Source organism: Nycticebus coucang, chromosome 20, assembly GCF_027406575.1.
Source record: "Nycticebus coucang isolate mNycCou1 chromosome 20, mNycCou1.pri, whole genome shotgun sequence".
NCBI lineage: Eukaryota > Metazoa > Chordata > Mammalia > Primates > Lorisidae > Nycticebus > Nycticebus coucang.
In genome coordinates, this window is record NC_069799.1 from 994,074 (window position 1) to 1,016,506 (window position 22,433).

The window sequence follows — 22,433 nt, forward strand, 5'->3', positions numbered from 1 at the left end:
TCTCTTCAAGTCCCTTGCCCACCCTGAGATGGAATCACTTGTTCTTTTCTTGCTAATGTGTTTGAGTTCACTGTGGATTCTGATTATTAAACCTTTGTTGGAGACATATCCTGCAAATATCTTCTCCCATTCTGAGGGCTGTCTGCTTGTTCTACTTACTGTGTTCTTGGCTGTGCAGAAGCTTTTTAGTTTGATCAGGTCCCAGTAGTGTATTTTTGATGCAGCTTCAATTGCCCGGGGTGGGGATGGGGGTCCTCCTCAAAAAAATATTCACCCAGGCCGATTCCTTCAAGAGTTTTTCCTGCGCTTTCTTCTAGTATTTTTATAGTTTCATGTCTTAAGTTTAAATCTTTTATCCAGTGACAGTCTATCTTAGTTAATGGTGAAAGGTGTGGGGCCAGTTTCAGTCTTCTACAGGTCGCCAGCCAGTTCACCTAGCACCATTTGTTAAATAGGGAATCTTTTCCCCACTGAATGTTTTTAATTGGCTTGTCAAATATCAAATAATGGTAAGTAGCTGGGTTCATTTCTTGATTCTCTATTCCGTTTCATATATCTACCTCTCTGTTTTTGTGCCAGTACCATGCTGTTTTGATCACTATTGATTTACAGTATAGTCTGAGGTCTGGTAGTGTGATTCCTCCTGCTTTGCTTTTATTTCTGAGTAATGTCTTGGCTATTCGAGGTTTTTTCTGACTATATATAAAACGATGTATTATTTTTTCGAGATCTTTAAAATATGACAATGAAGCTTTGATAGGGATTGCATTAAAATTGTATATTGCTTTGCGTAGTATAGACATTTTGACAATGCTGATTTTTCCCAGCCAAGTGCATGGTATGGTTTTCCATTTGTTAACATCTTCAGCTATTACTTTTCTTAGAGTTTCATAGTTCTCTTTATAGGGATCTTTCACGTTCTTTGTCAGATAAACTCCCAAATATTTCATCTTCTTTGGCACTACTGTAAATGGAATAGAATCCTTAATTGTTTTTTCAGCTTGGCTATTGTTGGTATATATACAGGCAGCAGATTTATTGGTGTTGATTTTGTATCCTGAGACATTGCTGTATTCCTTGATCACTTCTAAGAGTTTTGTAGTAGAATCCCTGGTGTTTTCCAGATATACAATCATATCATCTGTGAAGAGTAAAAGTTTGATCTCTTCTGACCCTATGTGGATACCCTTGATCACCTTTTCTTCCCTAATTGTGATGGCTAAAACTTCCATTACAATGTTAAAGAGCAATGAAGACAATGGGCAACCTTCCCTGGTTCCTGATCTGGGTGGAAATGGTTTCGATTTAACTCCATTCAATACGATATTGGCTATAGGTTTGTTGTAGATGGTTTCTATTAGTTTAATAAATGTCCCTTCTATACCCATTTTCTTTCTTTTTTTTTTTTTTTTTTGTAGAGACAGAGTCTCACTTTATGGCCCTCGGTAGAGTGCCGTGGCCTCACACAGCTCACAGCAACCTCCAACTCCTGGGCTTAAGCGATTCTCCTGCCTCAGCCTCCCGAGCAGCTGGGACTACAGGCGTCCGCCACAACGCCCAGCTATTTTTTTTTGTTGTTGTTGCAGTTCAGCCGGGGCCGGGTTTGAACCCGCCACCCTCGGTATACGGGGCCGGCGCCCTACTGACTGAGCCACAGGTGCCGCCCCTATACCCATTTTCTTAAGTGTTCTGATCATGAAGGGATGCTGGATATTATCAAAAGCTTTTTCTGCACCAATTGAGAGAATCATATGGTCTTTGTTTTTTAATTTATTTATGTGTTGAATTATATTTATAGACTTACGTATATTGAATCAGCCTTGAGACCCTGGGATAAAACCCACTTGGTAGTGATGAATAATTTGTTTGATGTGTTGCTGGATTCTGTTTGCTAGGATCTTGTTGAGTATTTTTGCATCAATATTCATTAGTGATATTGGTGTATAATATTCTTTTCTTGTTGGGTCTTTTCCTGGTTTGGGGATCAAGGTGATGTTTGCTTCATAAATGTGTTGGGTAGTATTCCTTCTTTTTCTATATTTTGGAAAAGTTTGAGTAATATAGGTACTAGTTCCTCTTTAAAAGTTTGGTAGAATTCTGATGTGAAGCAATCTGGTCCTGGGCTCTTCTTTTTAGGGAGATTTTGTAGAGTTGATGCTATTTCAGAACTTGATATATGCCTGTTCAACCTCATTCTGGCTAAGTCTTGGGAGGTGGCATGCTTCCAAGTATTCGTTGATTTCCTTCAGGTTTTTGTATTTCTGAGAATAAAGTTTCTTGCAGTATTCATTAAGAATTTTTTTGAATTTCTGAGGAGTCTGTTGTTATTTCATCTTTACCATTTCTCATTGATGAAATTAGAGATTTTACTCTTTTTTTCCTGGTTAGGTTAGCTAAAGGTTTATCTATTTTATTGACCTTTTCAAATAACCAACTTTTTGATTTATTGATCTGTTGTACAATTCTTTTTTTTTCAATTTCATTTAATTCTGCTCTAATTTTGGTTATTTCTTTTCTTCTGCTGGGTTTGGGATTGGAGTGTTCTTCCTTTTCCAATTGCTTGAGATGTTCCATTAAGTTGTTAACTTCCTCTCTTTGTTTTCTGTTGAGGAAGGCTTGCAGTGCTATTAATTTCCCTCTTAGGACTGCCTTTGTGGTATCCCAGAGGTTCTGATAATTCATGTCTTCATTGTTGTTTTGTTCCAAAAATTTGTTTATTTCCTTCTTAATCTCTATGACCCAGCTATCATTCACCATGAGGTTATTCAGTTTCCATGTTTTTTTATGAGCATGCAGTTTCTTGTTGTTACTGAGTTCCACTTTTGTTCCATGATGGTCTGAGAAGATGCAAGGAATAATTTCTATTCTTTCCAATTTGCTGAGGTTAGATTTGTGACCTAAGACGTCATCGATTTTGGAGTGTGTTCCATGAGCTGATGATAAGAAGTGTATTCAGTTTTTTTAGGATAAAATGTTCTGTAAATGTCTGTTAAATCCAATTGTTGGATTGTTAAGTTTAAATCTAAAATTTCTTTGCTTAGCTTGTTCTTGGAGGATCTATCCAACATCTCTAAAGGGGTGTTAAAATCTCTGACTATGGACCTGGAGGAAATCAAGTTGCTCATGTCCGTTATAGTTTCTTTTATAAAGTGAGGTGCATTTTGATTGGGTGCATAAATATTAATAATTGAAATCTCATCATATTGAGTCTTGCCCTTAACAAATATGTAGTGACCCTCCTTATCTTTCCTTACTTGGTTGGTTTAAAGCCTATTGTGTCTGCAAATAAAATTGCAACACCTGCTTTTTTCTGTTTTCCATTTTCCTGTAATATAGATGACTATCCTTTCACCCTGAATCTATATTTATCTTTTAAGGTAAGATGAGATTCTTGTATGTAGCAGATATCTGGCCTGAGTTTTTGTATCCAGTCAGCCAGCCTGTGCCTCTTTAGAGGACAATTTAATCCATTCACATTAATTGAGAATATTGATAGGCTTGGTATAATTTTGGGTATTGAGTTGGTCAAAAGTCCAGTGGACATTTTTAATCCTTTAGCCACTGTGGAAGTTGGAATTTGATCAAAAGTTTCACAGTGAGTTTACTTTTGTGGTGGAGAGTTGCTCTGGCCATTGGGAGAACAGGTCTGAGGATATCATGGAGAGCTGGTTTAGTTATGGCAAATTTCTTCAACATATGAATGTCATTAAAGTATTTAATTTCTCCATCATAAATGAAACTCAGTTTAGCTGGGTATAGTATCTTGGGTTGAAAGTTATTTTGTTTTTGAAGACTAATTATTGATGACCACCCTCTTCTGGCTTGAAAGTTTTCAGCAGAGAGATCAGCAATCATTCTAATATTCTTCCCCTTGTAGGTAATGGTTTTTTATGTCTGGCTGCTTTCAGGATTTTCTCCTTCGTATTAACTTTAGTAAAGTTAATTATGATGTGCCTGGAATGTCTTATTTTGGTTGAGTCGTGCTGGGGTTCTGAAACTATCTGCTATCTGGATTTCAGGATCTCTTAGCATGTGTGGAAAGTTCTCTTTCATAATCTCATGAAGAAGGGCCTCTGTGCCTTGTGAAGCTACTTCATCACCTTCAGGGATACCTATAAGGTGAATATTGGTTTTCTTCAAATTATCCCAGAGTTCTCTGAGAGAATGATCTATTTTTGCTCTCCATTTCTCTTCCTCTTTGAACTTTTGGGATCGTTCAAAAGCTTTGTCTTCGATGTCAGAAATCCTTTCTTCTGCCTGTTCCATTCTGTTACTGAGGGATTCTACTGTATTTCTCATATCATGTAAGGCTGCAACTTCTTTTATCAATGTGTCTAAATCTTTGATGATTTTGTCTTTGAATTCATTGAATTCTTGAGACATCTTCTGAATTAATCCTACAATTTCTACCTCCATCTTTACTTCCATTCTGTTGATCTTGTTTGCAATCCAAATTCTAAATTTGATTTCAGACATCTCAGTTATCTGTTTGTGAATGGGGTCCTCTGGATTGGCTGGTTTGTCATTCCTTGGGGGAGTTTAACTGTTCTGTTTATTCATGTTGCCAGAGTTTCTCCACTGATTCTACCCCATGATTGTTTTTGAGTGTTTAGCTAGGTGAGCAGGTAAGGTGAAATTGGACTGGAAACTTCTATGGTGTGGTTGACCAGCCCTTCACCTAGGAACTGGGACTGGTGACTGCAGCTTTTCCTCTACAATTTTGCAAAGGACCTATACAGTACTATACAGTCTGTGACTCTAGAGGCCTGCTTGGTGTAGTAGTTGTAGGTGGCTCTGTCTTGTATTCAGCTAATCTCTGTCCAATCCTAGTGAATCAGAACTCTAGGTTGCAGTCTCAGCTTTGGTGAAATACATGCAACTATGACATCCCTTCCCCCACCGGTAATATCTGGACGAGGACAATCAAACCTTCCCACTACAGTAAAACCTGGATCCCACCTTGGAGGGTCCTCGGGTAATTTGTCCAGTTCAAGAGTTCCAGACTTATTGTCCCAGACAGCCCCCACTCTCTAGCTGGAGAGTTCAAGAGGACTCCAGCAACTAGATGTTAGGGGTCTCTTGGCAGCTCAAGTGTGGTTTGAGCACCTCTGGTGCTCTGAGGGGTCAGAGAGGCCCATCCAGTAGGAGGTTTGGAGCCAGGGGGTTGATGCCTCTTACCCCACCTTGGTCGTCCTTCACCATTGGACTTTGGTCACCCAAGTCTCTGGTAGTCCCACCGGCAGTCTGTTAACCCAGTCTCTGTGGCCCTGTTCTGTCCAATAAGCAAATGTGCCGGGGCTATGTGCCTGCCAAAATAAAAGTGAGGTCATTGCCTCTTCCTCATGTTTACCACAGGTCTACCTGCCTCAGGTGCTCAATGGCAGCTGAAGAAAGTTCCACCTGAGCTCAGTCCAAACCTGAGGATATCCAGACAGCAAAATTTTTTCCCTCACCCACTGCGCCTTTGTTGCCACTGTTCTGTAGCTCTGGAATCCCTATAGGGTGAGGTCTGGTTCCCTCTGGCAGGCCACAGAGTTGGGGAGATGACTCTCCAGAGTTAGACCACAGAAGAATGACTCTACTAATGCTGAAGTTGTGTGGGAGGTGCCTCCTCTTGGGTTCATGCACCACAGCAGTTTCCGAGCCTCCAACCGCACTGTAGGAACCCAAGCCTCTGTCTGGTCCTGGATACTCTTTTTTTTGGACCAGGTGAGTCACCTTTCCCTTTATGTCTTTCTGTACAGTTATTGCACTCACAGGTACAGCACAGCTGTACTGCCACCATCTATGCAATGCCTGGTCCTAGCCAAGAAATGCAGACATTCTGGATTCTGGAGGAGTTGGACTTCTAGACTGCCAGGCCGGGGGGTGGGGGTAGACTGAAGGATCAAGGTGGCAAGGAAAATATTTGTTCAGATTTTTTGCCAGACAAGGGAATTCCAAGACTCACAGCAGGGGCTCTCTTGAGAAGGAGTCTCAATTTCCAACAATTCCCTCTGGTGGGGTGAGGAAGGAGAACCTCAGTTTATCACTCACCAGTAGAAATCACACTGTAAGCAAGCAACTCTCATTGGAGTGAACAGCCAGACAACCTCTTTGGAATGAGATCTGTACCTGAAAATAGTTTCTTTGGAGTCGAAGCTTGCCTCAGCAAGGAAGACGAGCAATTATCTATCTCATTTCTTAGCTCGGCTCTCCTCCTTCTTCTTTGTTGGGTTCTTCCTAGCCATTATCTCTCCCTCCAGACTGGAGCTTCTGTTGAGAGCTGGTTCCAATCAGCTGTCATCCCCCATCCGCCCTTGTTCTTGTTGAATGTGAAAATTGGAATTAGGGAAAATAGCCAACCCAAGGATTTAGCAAAACACCAAACACATTGAGACCAAATAAGCAAATAAACAGATAAAAAGGCTACCAGACACACAAGCCCACAGATGCACAAACAATCAGAAACACATAGACATACAGACAAAAAACAAAACAACTACAATAAAATAATGATAATCATAAAATAATTAAAAAAAAAAACCTCTAAAAATCTGATGTAAGCACTCTCAGAAAACATAAGAAGGGAAGAAGAGGAAGAGAGAAAGAGAAAATAAAAAAAGTAGTGTTCATAAAAAGTTAAAAGAGAAGAAAGAAAAAATTAAAAATAGAAAAAAAATTAACAATAGCTCCCCCAAGAAAAGGATGAAAAAAAAAAAAGGCACCAACCACAAAAATATTATTCTTGTATATATATAGAAATATATATCTATACGTATGACATAGGGGTCAACTTTAGTGGGAATATATTTATAAGACAATATACTTTCTGGATACCAGGTGCCACTGTGAGTGGTTTCCATGTGTATACCTGACTCACAGTTTACATTGTTAACACTGTAACCTCCCTACCTGGCCAATTGCCATTTTTGGAGTTTCTATAAAAGTTTATTTCCTAATTGTTGTCCAACCTCAGCTGCCCTGTTCCAGACGGCACTCCTATCTGACCTCCCAACTTGGGGCAGGAGTCCACGTTTCACAAATCTTTCCACTTTGCTCTGTTCTCCCACAAACTGGCAACTGCACTCAGCTGTGGGGGAGGGGCTGGCTGCTGCTGGCTCCCACTGCTGCAGTGCACAGAGACCTTTTTCCTCAGTTTCCACGGCTCAGAGTCTCGCTTTTAGTCTGGCCACCTGCCAGTTCCCCGCACAGCCTGAACTGCCAGTCCACACCAATATTCCCCGCCAGGAGTGGTCCGATCTATTTAATCACTCCTGTTGTTCTGGGAAAAGGCGTCCGCCATTTTGGACAATTCAAAATGTCTGTTTCTCGGGCGGAATTGCTTCCCCTCAATTTTCCATCGGGCTGCCCAATGGCACCCTCTGTGGCTCTGAGCAGCACTCCTTTCTGGTCACCAAGCTCAGCTCAGGAATAAATTTTCATCAATTGGGTTATATACAAACTGCGAACTGCTGTCCTCCGTGAGGGAGGGACCGGCTGCTGGCCAGCACAGCCAGGCAGGGGAAATCTCTACAGCAGAGTCCGTGATTTTGAATTACAGCTCATATACAGCAATCCGCCAATTTGCTGTGCTTCTCCAGCTGTCTATCCACACCAATAATCCACACGGGGAAAAGATCCAGAGCCCCTTCCCTCTCACCTGATGACTTGGGAGAGATGGGCTACACATCTGTCCCATCCGCCCATCATGCTCCACCTTCTAAATTTCTTATCTGAGCAAGTTTTCTGCTTTTCCTAGAACTCTGACCTATTGGGGATACAGCTTACAGAAGAAGTATAAGCTATAAGATGTTGCATCACTGATTCCTGCTGGGTCTGTGAACAATATAAAGAAATAATGGTCACAGAAGATGCTGTGGCAAGTCCTGGAAAGATACATTAACTAGGCTATTTCCTGCCCAGTAAACAGTCAAAGCAAATACCCATTGTAGAGATTTGTATTTGGCTGGGGAAGAGATCAAGGGAACAGCTTGAGCCCTGAAATATGGGGAGGAGGGCTTATATCTCTTATTGCAGAGGAAGACTGTCTGTGGTGGTGATGAGAGGAAAATTCCTCTCTCCCACCAATTCTTCAGAGGAGATTGATGCCAGTGGCATTTTATTCCACAGTGAACTATCAGAGTTTAACACCTCCCTAGGAATCTGTGTGTGTGACCTTAGACAGGAGGCTGCCCCCACACAAGGCTCAGGTTCTGGATTTCTCAAGACTGTTTAGACCCTTAAAGTTAATAATTATAGAAACAATAGGAACTGATATGCTCAGAGAAACTGCTGGAATCTTTGTTTCTTTCCTCAGCTTACCCTCTGTGCTAATGAGCTAAAAGCTGAGTAGAACTGACACTCAGGGCCACCATCAGAACCCCACAAGCAGCGATGGTCCCCTGAGTTCCCACCTTTGAAAATTCTATTCTGTGTGTCTCGTCTCTTTCTTTCTCATCATTCCTAACTTTGTATTTCTTCAGTTGATGACCACCAGATCCATAGGTCTTAATAGACCAGGTCAGGACCCCGGCAATTATGAAGACACTCAATACTCATTTCTTATTACCTGTGTGTGTATCTCAAGTCTTGATGTCTTCATTTGAACATTAGTTTGGGCAGCTTAATGAGAATAAATACTTTATCTCAATTGATTATTTTGTGGAGTACCTTTTATAAGCAGAATTCTATGAAAACCCTGACAACATTAATTATTACTGATAGCTCACCTCACACTGAAAAACATCCATGTGGGGAAAAGAAAAGCAGCTACTTACGCTCTGCTTTTAACTGCCCAAGGATGGAATTTTCTCCTCTGCACATGGTTCTGAAAATATGTAAAGGAAAGAAATAATTATTGAGGCTTCGAAACAATTAATTACAATTGCAATCTTTGTAAATTTAATCTTGACACAAGTAAAAACAGAACAAGCATAATCTTTTAGATGTTGCATACATTTCTAAAGCTAAAAAATTACATGCACATCACTTTTTCAATGTTACTAATGGGGGAAGACAGTTGTTTTGAGATTGATAAATGGAAAAGTTATAAAATTGATGTTACATTTCAGAAAGAGAAACTATTGGAAAAAAGGATGGGTTATCAATAAACTTTACCTCTTATAAAATTTGATGACAGTAAAGATACATTTAGAATGCATCAGACAGATAAGAATGCACATTACTTTCAGAGGTGGAAGGGCAAACACTTAGCAGAATAATTTTAATTTAGGAATTAAACAAACTATTATAACGGGCTATTTTTGTAAAGTCAGCAAAACCCCTTAAAAGTGAAAAATGCAGTCTCAACTAACTGCTAATTATTTCATTTTTTTTGACTTTGATAATAATTAGTGAATTATAAAGACTGACAAAACCAAAAATTCTATTCTCTATCTGCTTCTCTATACAAATAATAAAAAATATAGTTATGCCTGGGAAATGCTGATATCAAAGGTGATGCTGTTTTTGCATAATAAAAGATTATAATTTGGATTACTAAACACAAGCCAAACATGCCATTTCATTTAGCTAATTGAAGCTTAAGAAAATAGTTATAGAAAATAATTTCAATTGATAATATTCCAAAATTAATGTTGGAATTAATTGGCAAATGAAGTGGATATAATTAAACATTATGTCAGTGCCTTAAATACTTGGAAATCTTTGTTTGATCAGATAACATTAGAAATGGGCAAATCTTCAACCTTAGAATAAAGAACAAAGCACAGTTAAAGTTCTCTCATTATAAAACTAGACAAAATTATTCTAGAGGAAACAAAAAAAATCTTTAAGCATTGGCAGATAAACAGATACAAACTTGAAAAGCTGGTGGGAAACAGAGGATTAAAATAAAAACTCCACCACGATGATGCACTCCAGCCATACCCGATTCTGCAGTGGGGCTTTTGGCAAGCAGTCCCAAGCAGGATGGCATCTAAACCCCACCCTCATTTGACCAGAACCCTGAACCATTATCTACTTTGCACATCATGGGTTTTGTGTAAGGTTTCATTTTTCTTTTCCTACCCTTTAAAAGTATTTGATTAGAAAGGTGAGAAGCTACAGGTCATGCAGAAAAACAAGAGATATTAGGGTGGCGCCTGTGGCTCAAAGGAGTAGGGTGCCAGCCCCATATACTGGAGGTGGTGGGTTCAAACCCAGTCCCGGCCAAAAACTGCAAAAAAACCCAAAACCAACCAACCAACCAAACAAACAAACAAAAAAAAATCCAAGAAATATTAGAAGAAAACACCCAGGTCTGGCCTTTACCGTGACTCACTGAAAGTGTGTCACTGAGTGAGGTCACAGAGCTTAGAGCTGGGCTGATCTTTGCTCTGTCCCGTTTCTGTGCCTTTCTGTGCCCTCCACGCTATTGCTCTGCCCCCACAGTCTGCCAGTCCCTCTGACCCTCTCTCCATAGTGCTCACTGGCCACCTCCGACACCCCGGGGAGACCCAACTGTGCCTTAGTGACTATGAAAACTCAGCATTTTAAAATACCAGGGGCAGGACATTCCCTAAAATCTTAACACAGATGTGGCAGTAAAGACAGAATGTAAATTCTCAGAAATAGGAAAAGCCCTTCACACTCCATTTCCTCACAGAGGCTTTACTACCTTGCTGGAGGACACACTATCTAAGGAATCATAACCAAACAGATGCAAATCATACCATTCTAGGCATTTCATTTTTTTCTTTACTTACTGCAATGAATATGCAAAGCTCAATAACTACTTAACTGCCTAAAAGATAATTTAAAGTCAACATTATACATATACATAAGTAGACAATGAATATAAAGATAGACTATTATTTTAGTTCTTTTATATTTGCCATGGGTCCTAGTCTCACTGTTTTATAATTTTAGGCTTTATTTGAATTTTACCAACTAGGAAACAGACCAAGATTTGAGAGTAAAATAAAAAGTGTTCATTTGTTGAATGCTCCATTAAATAGATATGGAGAAATATTATCATCCCCTTCACCTGCATATGTTCATGATTGCTTGTAAACTTGAGATAGACAATTTAGAACTCAGCACCTGTAGTTGAAGTGCATTATTGCCTGGAGAGCATTTCCTCCTCCGGTAGAGATGTCTCCTTCAAACCCTGGGAGAAGTGGTATCACCACATATACCCGATATCTCTTGTTTTCCCTGAAACATTATATACAGAGAAATTTATCAAATAAAGATAAAGCATTAGTTTAAAATGACAGCCAAGCAGTTTCCATGGTTTTAGGGATTGAGTGAATGGTTTGCTACAATACATTCTGTCACTTTTCAAGGCTGGAGGGTGGGGGAGAGTGCTGCTGGGTGGAGCCAGATGTTACCTGGGCTCTCAGGTGCCAGCCTGGACAGGAAGCTGGGCTTGACAGCACAGTGGGAACTTTACCCATTTACAGCAAAATCCTCTGTAGGACAAAATTCAGTGTTAAGAAAGCCTTGCCTGGCTTTCAGGAAAAGGGGAGGGAAATTATAAAAACGTTTTGAAAGAGTTGTATCTGCAGCACCAAACTTGAGCCTGGAAGACAATGTGTACTCAGTAACTGTTGAGTAAATTTCCATAGCTTACATCTTACAGGCAAAGGCATACTGGATCCAGTGTATTTCCCAGTAATGATGTTATCATCATGTATCTTGAAATTCTGAGGTCTCAGCTGCAAAATTTTACCTTCAGCTCTTTAAGTCTTCTGAGTGACTAATGTTTGTTTTTAAATGCTCTGTGCATTTGTACATATAACAAAACATTTCATGGCCCACTTTCCCAAATGATTAATGACAATTTTCAAAAGAAAAGGAATTCCACCTAATGACATAACAAGTCATTTATGTCCATGTATGAGACATACAGAAAGAAGAAAAAGCCTGGAAATGAATGTGGTATCCACTGTGGTTCAGGAATCCTGCCAGTGTATCTGAGAGGTGGGTGCTCAAGCACACGTGTTGCTTTTGGTTAATATTTAAGTCTGACCCTACTTAAACTTTTTTTTTTTTAGTATATGTGCTGCTGAAGCAAGCACCCTACTTAAACTTTTTATAATACTTTGTTTTTAAAGATTTTTTTTCTCCTGAACAGCTAAATCTTTTGCATGTGAATATTATCACTACTCTTTGAGGGATCAGATTTTTGTTACTAATGTCACTCAGTGCCAACATATATATCACAGCATGTGGAGAATGAAGCTCAGGGCAGAGGTGACAGTCCCCTGGCAGCAGAGCGATGAAACAAGGAATTTTAAGTGGCCACTGTAATTGGAAAGAAAACATTTAAAAAATGTAAACTTTTAAAGGTTGCTGCTAGTTAAGAGCAAATGGCTCACATCCCTAAATGGTAAATAAGACAGTGGGTAATGGCAAATAAAGAATACCTAAGCTATTTCCTCATACCCAGTATTTAAAAGTTCTAACACCTAAAAATTGACAGATTGCAGATCATCTTCAGAACAATCCTCATATTAAGCTCCTGTCACAGCAGGAGACCACCACAGCCCTGTGTTCATAAATTCATGTCCAGATCAGTGCAACTCAGTTCATTGGCTCTCCTAGCCTGAAAAGAACCCCCTGTCTCCCAGGTCCCCTACAAAACCACTTGGCCTGTGAAGCCTCCCTGGACCTCCCAGTCATAGGTGCTGACCCACCACTCTGTGGTCAGCACATGGGTAGAGTGTCCCTTTCACATGCCTGCTGCCCAGTCTAGGTGGGGGACTTAGAAATACAGGCCAGGTGTGCACACACCTTCCTCCCTGGGCAGTGTCCAGTGTACCATGGCACAATATGCACTTGGTACAGTTTTTTGGGGAGGTCGGGGAGTTGGCAAGAATGTTTCCAGGGAGGTCTGTGGTACAGAAGAGGGTAAGCTACACAGGACTTTTAAGTCACATTTTAAAATTTGCCATTTTACTCATTTTTTAAGTTCAGTGGCATTCACTGCATTCACTGTGCTGTGCAACCATCACAACTATCTATTCCTGACACTTTTTCCTCATTATAAACAGAAAGTCTGTGACTTTCAAGTGACAGTAGCCCATCTCCCCTCCACAGCCCCTGGGGACCTTTCCTCTGCTTTCTGTCTCCATGCATCTGCCTACCCTAGATTTTGTGTGTAAGTAGATCATACAATGCCTGTCCTTTTGTGTCTGACTTACTTCACTTTGCATAACATCCTCAAGGTTCATTAATGCAGTTGTGTGTGTCAGAATTCCCTCATTTTCCTGACCTAATAACATCCCAGGGTATGTGTATGCTCCATCCACCTGCTGGCAGACAGGCAGTTTGTGTCCACCTCTTGGCTTTGTGAATAATGCTGCTCTCAATGTCAGTGAACTGCACCTGCAGCAGTCTCTGTTTTCAGTTCTCACAGCACGTACTTAAGAATGGAATTGCTGGGTCATATGGTTATTTTATGCTTAGCATTTTAAGGAACTGTCAAATAAATTATTTTCTAATGGGTAACATATCCTTGAAGCACAAAATTTAGTCAGAAGATTGTATGGTGAAATAATTTCAGGGGGGCAGAGCATGATGGCGGACAGGACGGACGTGTAGCCCACCTCTCCCAAGCCATCAGGTGAGAGGAAAGGGGGTCTGGACCTTCCCCGTGTGTGGATTGTTGCAGCGGACAGACAGCTGGAGATGCTCAGCGAACTGGCGGATTGCCATATATGAGCGGTAATTTAAAACCACAGACTCTGTCGTAGAGACGGCTGTGCTGGCCAGCAGGCCCCTCCCCTATGGAGGTCAGCAGCTTGTAAATGCTGACAAAACCCAATTGACAAATATTTATTCCTGAACTGAGGGAGACATCCGAAAGCTGAGCCACTCAAAACCACGGGGAGCTGGGCAACCTGCAATTAGACAATTGAAGGGAAGGGATCCTGCTGGGGAAACAGACATTTTGAACTACCCAAAAGGGTGGGCACCTTTCCCCCAGGTGTTGGAGGGGGTTGGCGGTTCAGGCTGAGGGGTGATCTGGCGGGTGCGGATCCAAACGAAAAACTCTCAACCATAAAACTCAGAATAAGGTCCCCGAGCGCTCCAACCACGGGAACCAGCTGAATCCGCGGACCAGGCGCCGTCCTGGCTACCGCCACTGAAGCCTGCTAAAGCCGCAGAGAGAGCCGCGGGAGCCAGCTACAGCCAGCTGGAGCCACAAGCCTGCCAGCGACCGCGTAAACCCAGTGCCACTCTCCCCACAGCTGATTGAAGTCGCCAGTTTGCAGGAGAACCTGGCAGCAGAGTAGAAAGACTTAAGAGGCGTGATCACCTGCACTGAGTGGGAAGGTTGGTCGCAAGTGCTGTCTGGAAGGGAACAGCTGAAGTTACACAATTCTTGGGCGACAAACTTTTACAGAAATTCCAAAATGGCGATTGGCCATGGAAGGTGGTTACCATGGTAACAACATAAACTGAAAATCAGGTATAAGCCTCGAAACCATTCACAGTGCCATCTGGTGTCCAGAAAGTATATTGCAGTATGAATATATTCCTACGAAAGTTGATTCCTATAGCAGACATATAGATGTATATAGGTATATTTCTACGCGCAAAAATATTTTTGTAGTTGGTACCTTTTCTTTTTCTTTTTTGTTGTTGTTGTTTTTTGGGGTTTGTTTTGTTTTGTCCTGTTTTTTCTTCACCATTTTCTTGGAGGAGCTTTTGATAATTTTTTTTTTTTTTTGTAGAGACAGAGTTTCACTTTATGGCCCTAGGTAGAGTGCCATGGCATCGCATAGCTCACAGCAACCTCCAACTACTGGGCTTAAGCGATTCTTTTGCCTCAGCCTCCCAAGTAGCTGGGACTACAGGCACCTGCCACAACACCCGGCTATTTTTTTTTTTTTTTTTTGTAGTTCTGCCGGGGCCGGGTTTGAACCCGCCACCCTCGGTACATGGGGCCAGCACCTTACCGACTGAGCCACAGGTGCCACCCCTCAATAATTTTTTATTATTACTTTTTATATAGATATATTTTTTATTTCTATGTTTTCTAATTTTAATTTCTTCTTTCTTCTCTTGTAACATTTCTACTAACACCACTTTTTTCCCTCTTTTTTTTCTTTCTTTCAATTATTTTACAATTATCACTATTTTTATTGCAGTTGTTTTTATATTGCTGTTGTCGTGGGTGTTGTCTATATGTCTATGTGTTTCCATCTGTTTCTGTATCTATGGGCCTATGTGCCTGATAACCTTTGTATCTGTTTATTTGTTCATTTGGTCTTAATGAGCTTGGTGTTACGACCTGCAACTCTAAGCTCCCAGCACTCCCCTCCACTCTCACTCTGTGATCTGAAGACCTGCCCCCCCCCAGGAGTCCAGATTCTTGGGTGAACTCTCAAGAGGTGTAGACAGGACCTGGACTGCAGCTGGCCAGTGCTGATTCTGCAGCTCAGGAGTGAGAAGACGACGGTCGGCTAAGAGGGAATCACACTGGAGCGGTGGTGCCCCAAGGTGCAGAGCAACAGCCGCCTGCAGCAATAACAAGGCCCACTCCCAGATATCCCAGATATCCCATAGCCTCTCCTCCTGTCTCCCTGGGCAACCAGATGAGGCCGAGCATCTTCTCAGATGGCAACCACCACGGAACAGACCTGGGACTGAAACACAGGCCCCGTGAGTAAAGGGTTTGCCTGAGGCGCTACTGACCTGGGTGTAACATGGGGACTAGAAAACACACCCACAGAGCCAGGAAACTCCCAGGGTGGGGCTGATCCAGAGGACCACTCTACTGAGCCTAAGACACACCTGGCCCTCAGGGGATCACCAGCCTACAGACAAAGGAGGCCAAGAGGCTACAGCTGACAACTAATCGTGCTGCAAATACAAACCTGCAGGAGTAAAGACAGGGCCTGAGGCACAGGTTCTGGGAACTCAAATCAGCCTCTCCTCTGCTGAGAAATCTAGCAAGGTCAGAAACAACCCCAAAGCGTTGTTCTGTTCACCCAGTAACATAAACTAAGGGTGGGACTGGAACTGAGTGAACACCTCCAGCCTCCATCAAGTGCCTGAGGTTGACAGGCCACACCACCCTCTGCTGGATAAAGACAGAGAGCAGTGGCCTAGATGAGCAGACACAGACCACCCTGTGACATAGGCAGGTGCAAACCTCTGGAGTATCTGCTTACTGCAGACAACTGACTAGGTAACAGCCCTGTGGGGCTACCAGTGACTGGGTGTGACAGAGCTGCAAGGTGGGGAAGGAGGCATCAACCTTCCCAGACTGGGCTATTTACTGGGGGGCTCCTCCTGACCCCACGCAGCACTGGAGCAAGCCATAGTAGAGCAGTCACCAAACCCCTGTGATCCAGTTCCCAGGGACCTCTTGAACTCTCCCACAAGAGGCAGCTGATTTGGACCTTTTGAACTGAGCCAATGACCTGGGGACTATCCAGGTGGTGCCCTGGGTGTGTGAATGTAGGAAGGTTTGATTTTCCTTTTCCATTCATTGCCTGTGGTGGGTGGGGTGACATAATTGCTGGTATTTCTCCACAGCTGAGACTTCAAACCAGAGTAACTGTTTCATTTGGGTCAAATAGAAACCAGCTGAAAACAAGACAGACTCACTTAGCCCCTCTACACCAAACAGGGCCCCAGTTTCTCAGGCCAAAGCATTGTACGGGTCCTTGACAAAGCACCAGGGGAGAAATCAAAGGGAGTAAAACAATCAGGGGGCGGAATCAGTGGAAAAACTCTGGTAACATTAATAACCAGAATACATCAACCCCCACAAGGAAAGATATGGCAGATGAAATTGAAGATCCCATTCATAAACAACTGGCTGAGATGTCAGAAGTCGAATTCAGAATTTGGATGGCAAACAACATTAAAAAAATGGAACTAGGAATTCAAGGAGAAATTCAAAAGCTGTCTCAATAATTTAATGAATTTAAAGACAAAACTACCAAAGACTTAGACACACTGAAGCAAGAATTTGCAGCCCTCAAAGATCTGAAAAATACAGTAGAATCCCTCAGCAACAGAATGGAGCAAGCAGAAGAAAGGATTTCCGACACTGAAGATAAAGCCTATGAACGCTCTCAAATTCTCAAAGAGGAAGAGAAATGGAGAGCAAAAACAGATCATTCTCTCAGAGAGCTCTGGGATAATTCAAAGAAGGTCAATATCCAAATCATTGGAATTCCTGAAACCGATGAAGTGGCCTCGCTGGGCACAAAGTCCCTTCTACATGAAATTATGAAAGAGAACTTTCCAGACATGCCTAGAGATTCTGAAATACAGATAGCAGACAGCTTCAGAACCCCAGCACAACTCAATCCGAATAAGATATCCCCCAGGCATATCATAATTAGCTTCACTAAAGTTAATATGAAGGAGAAAGTTCTCAAAGCTACCAGGCGAAAGAAAGTTATTACATACAAAGGCAAGAATATTAGAATGACTGCAGACCTCTCTGCTGAAACTTTTCAAGCCAGAAGAGGGTGGTCACTGACTTTTAATCTCCTAAAGCAAAATAACTTCCAACCCCGGATCTTGTATCCAGCTAAACTGAGTTTCATCTATGATGGAGAAATTCAATACTTTAATGACATTCATATGTTGAAGAAATTTGCCATAACCAAACCAGCTCTTCAGGATATTCTCAGACCTATCCTCCATAAAGACCAACCCAATCCTCTACCACAAAAGTAAACTCACTCAGAAACTTCTGATCAAACTCCAACTTCCACACTGGTGAATGGATTCAAAATGCCCACTAGACTTTTGAAAAACTCGATACCCAAAACTTCACCAGATTTATCAATATTCTCCATTCATGTGAACGGCTTAAACTGTCCTCTAAAGAGGCATAGGCTAGCTGACTGGATACAAAAACTCAGGCCAGATATTTGCTGCATACAAGAGTCACATCTTAACTTAAAAGACAAATACAGACTCAGGGTGAAAGGATGGTCATCCATATTTCAGGCAAATGGTAATCAGAAAAAAGCAGGTGTTGCAATTTTATTTGCAGATACAATAGGCTTTAAACCATCAAAAGTAAGGAAGGACAAGAATGGTCACTTCATATTTGTTAAGGGTAATACTCACTATGATGAGATCTCAATTATTAATATCTATGCACCCAACCAGAATGCACCTCAATTTATAAGAGAAACTCTAACAGACATGAGCAACTTGATTTCCTCTAGCTCCATAATAGTCAGAGATTTCAACACTGCTTTCACAGTGTCTGATCGATCCTCCAACAAGAAGCTGAGCAAAGAAATCTGAGATTTAAACCTAACCATCCAACTTTTGGATTTAGCAGATATCCACAGAACATTTCATCCCAACAAAACTGAATACACATACTTCTCATCAGCCCACGGAACTTACTCCAAAATCGATCACATCTTAGGTCACAAGTCTAACCTCAGTAAATTTAAAGGAATAGAAATTATTGCATGCATCTTCTTGGAACACCATGGAATAAAACTTGAGCTGATTAACAACAGGAATCTGCAAACTCATACAAAAACATGGAAGTTAAATAACCTTACGTTGAATGATAGCTGGGTCAGAGATGAGATTAAGAAAGAAATTGCCAATTTTCTGGAACACAATGACAATGAAGACATGAACTATCAGAACCTATGGGACACTGCAAAGGCAGTTCTAAGAGGGAAATTTATAGCACTGCAAGCCTTCCTCAAGAGAACGGAAAGAGAGGAAGTTAACAATTTAATGGGACATCTCAAGCAACTAGAAAAAGAAGAACATTCCAACCCCAATCCCAGTAGAAGAAAAGAAATAACCAAAATTAGAGCAGAATTAAATGAAATTGAAAACAAAAGAATAATACAACAGATCAATAAATCAAAAAGCTGGTTTTTTGAAAAGGTCAATAAAATAGATAAACCTTTGGCCAACCTAATCAGAAAAAAAGAGTAAAATCTGTAATCTCATCAATCAGAAACAACAAAGGTGAAATAACAACAGACACCTCAGAAATCCAAAAAATCCTTAATGACTATTACAAGAAACTTTATTCTCAGAAATATGAAAATCTGAAGGGAATTGACCAATACTTAGAAGCATGTCACCTCCAAGACATAGCCAGAATTAAGTGGAAATGTTGAACAGGCCCATATCAAGTTCGGAAATAGCATCAACCATACAAAACCTCCCTAAAAAGAAAAGCCCAGGACCAGATGGTTTCACGTCAGAATTCTACCAAACCTTTAAAGAGGAATTAGTACCTATGTTACTCAACCTGTTCTATGAAGCAAACATCACCCTGATCCCCAAACCAGGAAAAGACCCAACAAGAAAAGAAAACTATAGACCAATATCACTAATGAATATAGATGCAAAAATATTCAACAAGATCCTAACAAACAGAATCCAGCAACACATCAAACAAATTATACATCATGACCAAGTCGGTTTTATCCTAGGGTCTCAAGGCTGGTTCAATATACATAAATCTATAAATGTAATCCAGCACATAAACAAATTAAAAAACAATGACCATATGATTCTCTCAATTGATGCAGAAAAAGCTTTTGATAATATCCAGCATCCCTTCATGATCAGAACACTCAAGAAAATTGGTCTAGAAGGGACATTTCTCAATCTGATAGATGCCATCTAAAGCAAACCCACAGCCAATATCATATTGAATGGAGTTAAATTGGAATCATTTCCACTCAGCTCAGGAACCAGACAAGGCTGCCCATTGTCTCCATTGCTTTTGAACATTGTAATGGAAGTTTTAGCCACCGCAATTAGGGAAGAAAAGGCGATCAAGGGTATCCATATAGAATATGGTCAGAATAGATCAAACTTTCGCTCTTCGCAGATGATATGATTGTATATCTGGAAAACACTAGGGACTCTACTACAAAACTCTTAGAAGTGATCAAGGAATACAGCAGCGTCTCAGGTTACAAAATCAACATTCATAAATCGGTAGCCTTTATATATACCAACAATAGTCAAGTTGAAAAAATAGTTAAGGACTCTACCCCATTCACAGTAGTGCCAAAGAAGATGAAATATTTGGGAATTTATCTAACAAAGGACGTGAAAGATCTCTATAAAGAGAACTATGAAACTCTAAGAAAAGAAATAGCTGAAAATGTTAAAAAGTGGAAAAACATACCATGCTCATGGCTGGGAAGAATTAACATTGTTAAAATGTCCATACTACCCAAAGCAATATATAATTTCAACGTAATCCCCATTAAAGCTCCACTGTCATACTTTAATGATCTCGAGAAAACAATATTTCATTTTATATGGAATCAGAAAAAACCTCTGATAGCCAAGACATTACTCAGAAATAAAAACAAAGCAGGAGGAATCACGCTACCAAACCTCAGACTATACTACAAATTGATAGTGATCAAAACAGCATGGTATTGGCACAAAAACAGAGAAGTAGATATCTGGAACAGAATAGAGAATCAAAAGATGAATCCAGCTACTTACCATTATTTAATTTTTGAGACGCCAATTAAAAACCTTCAGTGGGGAAAAGATTCCCTATTTAACAAATGGTGCTGGGTGAACTGGCTGGCAACCTGCAGAAGACTAAAACTGGACCCACACCTTTCACCATTAACTAAGATAGACTCTCACTGGATTAAAGATTTAAACTTAAGACATGAAACTATAAAAATACTAAAGGAGAGTGCAGGGGAAACCCTTGAAGAAATCGTTCTGGACGAGTATTTTATGAGGAGGACCCCCCGGGCAATTGAAGCAGCTTCAAAAATACACTACTGGGACTTGATCAAACTAAAAATCTTCTGCACAGCCAAGAACACAGTAAGTAAAGCAAGCAAACAGCCCTCGGAATGGGAGAAGATATTTGCAGGTTATGTCTCTGACAAAGGTTTAATAACCAGAATCCATAGAGAACTCAAACGCATTAGCAAGAAAAGAACAAGGGATCCCATCGCAGGCTGGGCAAAGGACTTGAAAAGAAACTTCTCTGAAGAAGACAGGTGCACGGCCTTCAGACATATGAAGAAATGCTCATCATTTTTAATTATCAGAGAAATGCAAATCAAAACTACTTTGAGGTATCATCTAACTCCAGTGAGACTAGCCTATATCACAAAATCCCAGGACCAGAGATGTTGCCATGGATGTGGAGAAAAGGGAACACTTTTGCACTGCTGGTGGGAATGCAAATTATTACATTCATTTTGGAAAGATGTTTGGAGAACACTTAGAGGTTTAAAAATAGAACTGCCATTCAATCCTGTAATTCCTCTACTGGGCATATACCCAGAAGACCAAAAATCACATCATAACAAAGATATTTGTACCAGAATGTTTATTGCAGCCCAATTCATAATTGCTAATTCATAGAAATAGCCCAAGTGCCCATCGATCCATGAATGGATTAATAAATTGTGGTATATGTACACCATGGAATATTATGCAGCCTTAAAGAAAGATGGAGACTTTAAGTCTTTTATGTTTACATGGATGGAACTGGAAAATATTCTTCTTAGTAAAGTATCTCAAGAATGGGAAAAAAATTACCCAATGTACTCACCCCTACTATGAAACTAATTTAGGGCTCTCACATGAAAGCTATTACCCAGTTACAACCTAAGAATAGGGGGAATGGGGAAAGGGAGGGGAGTGAGGGGGACTGGTGGGATCACACCTGTGGTGCATCTCATAAGGATATATGTGAAACTTAGTAAATGTAGAATGTAAGTATCTGAGCCCAATAACTGAAAAATACCAGGAAGGCTATGTCAACCAGTGTGATGAAAATGTGTCAAACGGTTTATGAAGCTAGTGTGTGATGCCCGATGATCATATCAATGTACACAGCTACGATTTAATAAAAAAAAAAGAAATAATTCCCTTTTTCCCTAGGTCCTGTTTCCCTTCCTTGAGGGCAAGTCCTGCTACCAGTTTCCTCAGGGCTCTTTTAGAAACCATCTATGAACGAACAAGAACATATAAATATTCTTGCCTTTTGCACAAATATTAGAATACTATAAATATTTTCCTGAACATTATTTTTATCATTTAACAGGGTACACTGGAAATTCTTTCACATCAAAACATAAAAACTTACTCATTTTTTTTCTTTCTTTCTTTCTTTTTTTTTTTTTTTTAATGCAGTTTTTGGCCAGGGCTGGGTTTGAACCTGCCACCTCCAGCATATGGGGCCGGCGCCCAACCCCTTTGAGCCACATTTAACAATAGGGATGTAGTATTTTGCCATAAATCTGTACCCTAATTATTTAAACCAGTTCTCCATTGATAGGGATTTAAATAGTTTCCACTTTTTTGCTTTTTGGATTTAACTATTTTGATATTCATGCTGACTGACATGTCATTTTTTACATTTATTGGAAAAAACCTTAGAAATAGCATTGCTGGCCTTGAATACCAAATCTTTGTGATGTGTTTGTAGAGATGGTTCCATTTATCTCTGTGGTTTTTTGAATCCAAAATGACTTCAAAATGGATAT

At 40.6% G+C, this 22,433-nt stretch overlaps 1 protein-coding gene across 6 annotated transcripts in view; it reads right to left on the reverse strand.

The window, feature by feature from the left end:
* PLD1 (phospholipase D1) overlaps nucleotides 1-22,433 on the reverse strand; it is a 354,936-nt gene that overhangs the window by 70,390 nt on the left and 262,113 nt on the right. For all 6 annotated transcript variants that reach the window (XM_053572730.1, XM_053572727.1, XM_053572729.1 and 3 more), the window contains 2 exons: nucleotides 11,026-11,139; nucleotides 8,760-8,809 (listed from right to left, as the gene is read on the reverse strand). In XM_053572730.1, coding sequence (XP_053428705.1) covers nucleotides 8,760-8,809; nucleotides 11,026-11,139 — 164 coding nt within the window. The remainder of the gene's footprint in view (nucleotides 1-8,759; nucleotides 8,810-11,025; nucleotides 11,140-22,433) is intronic.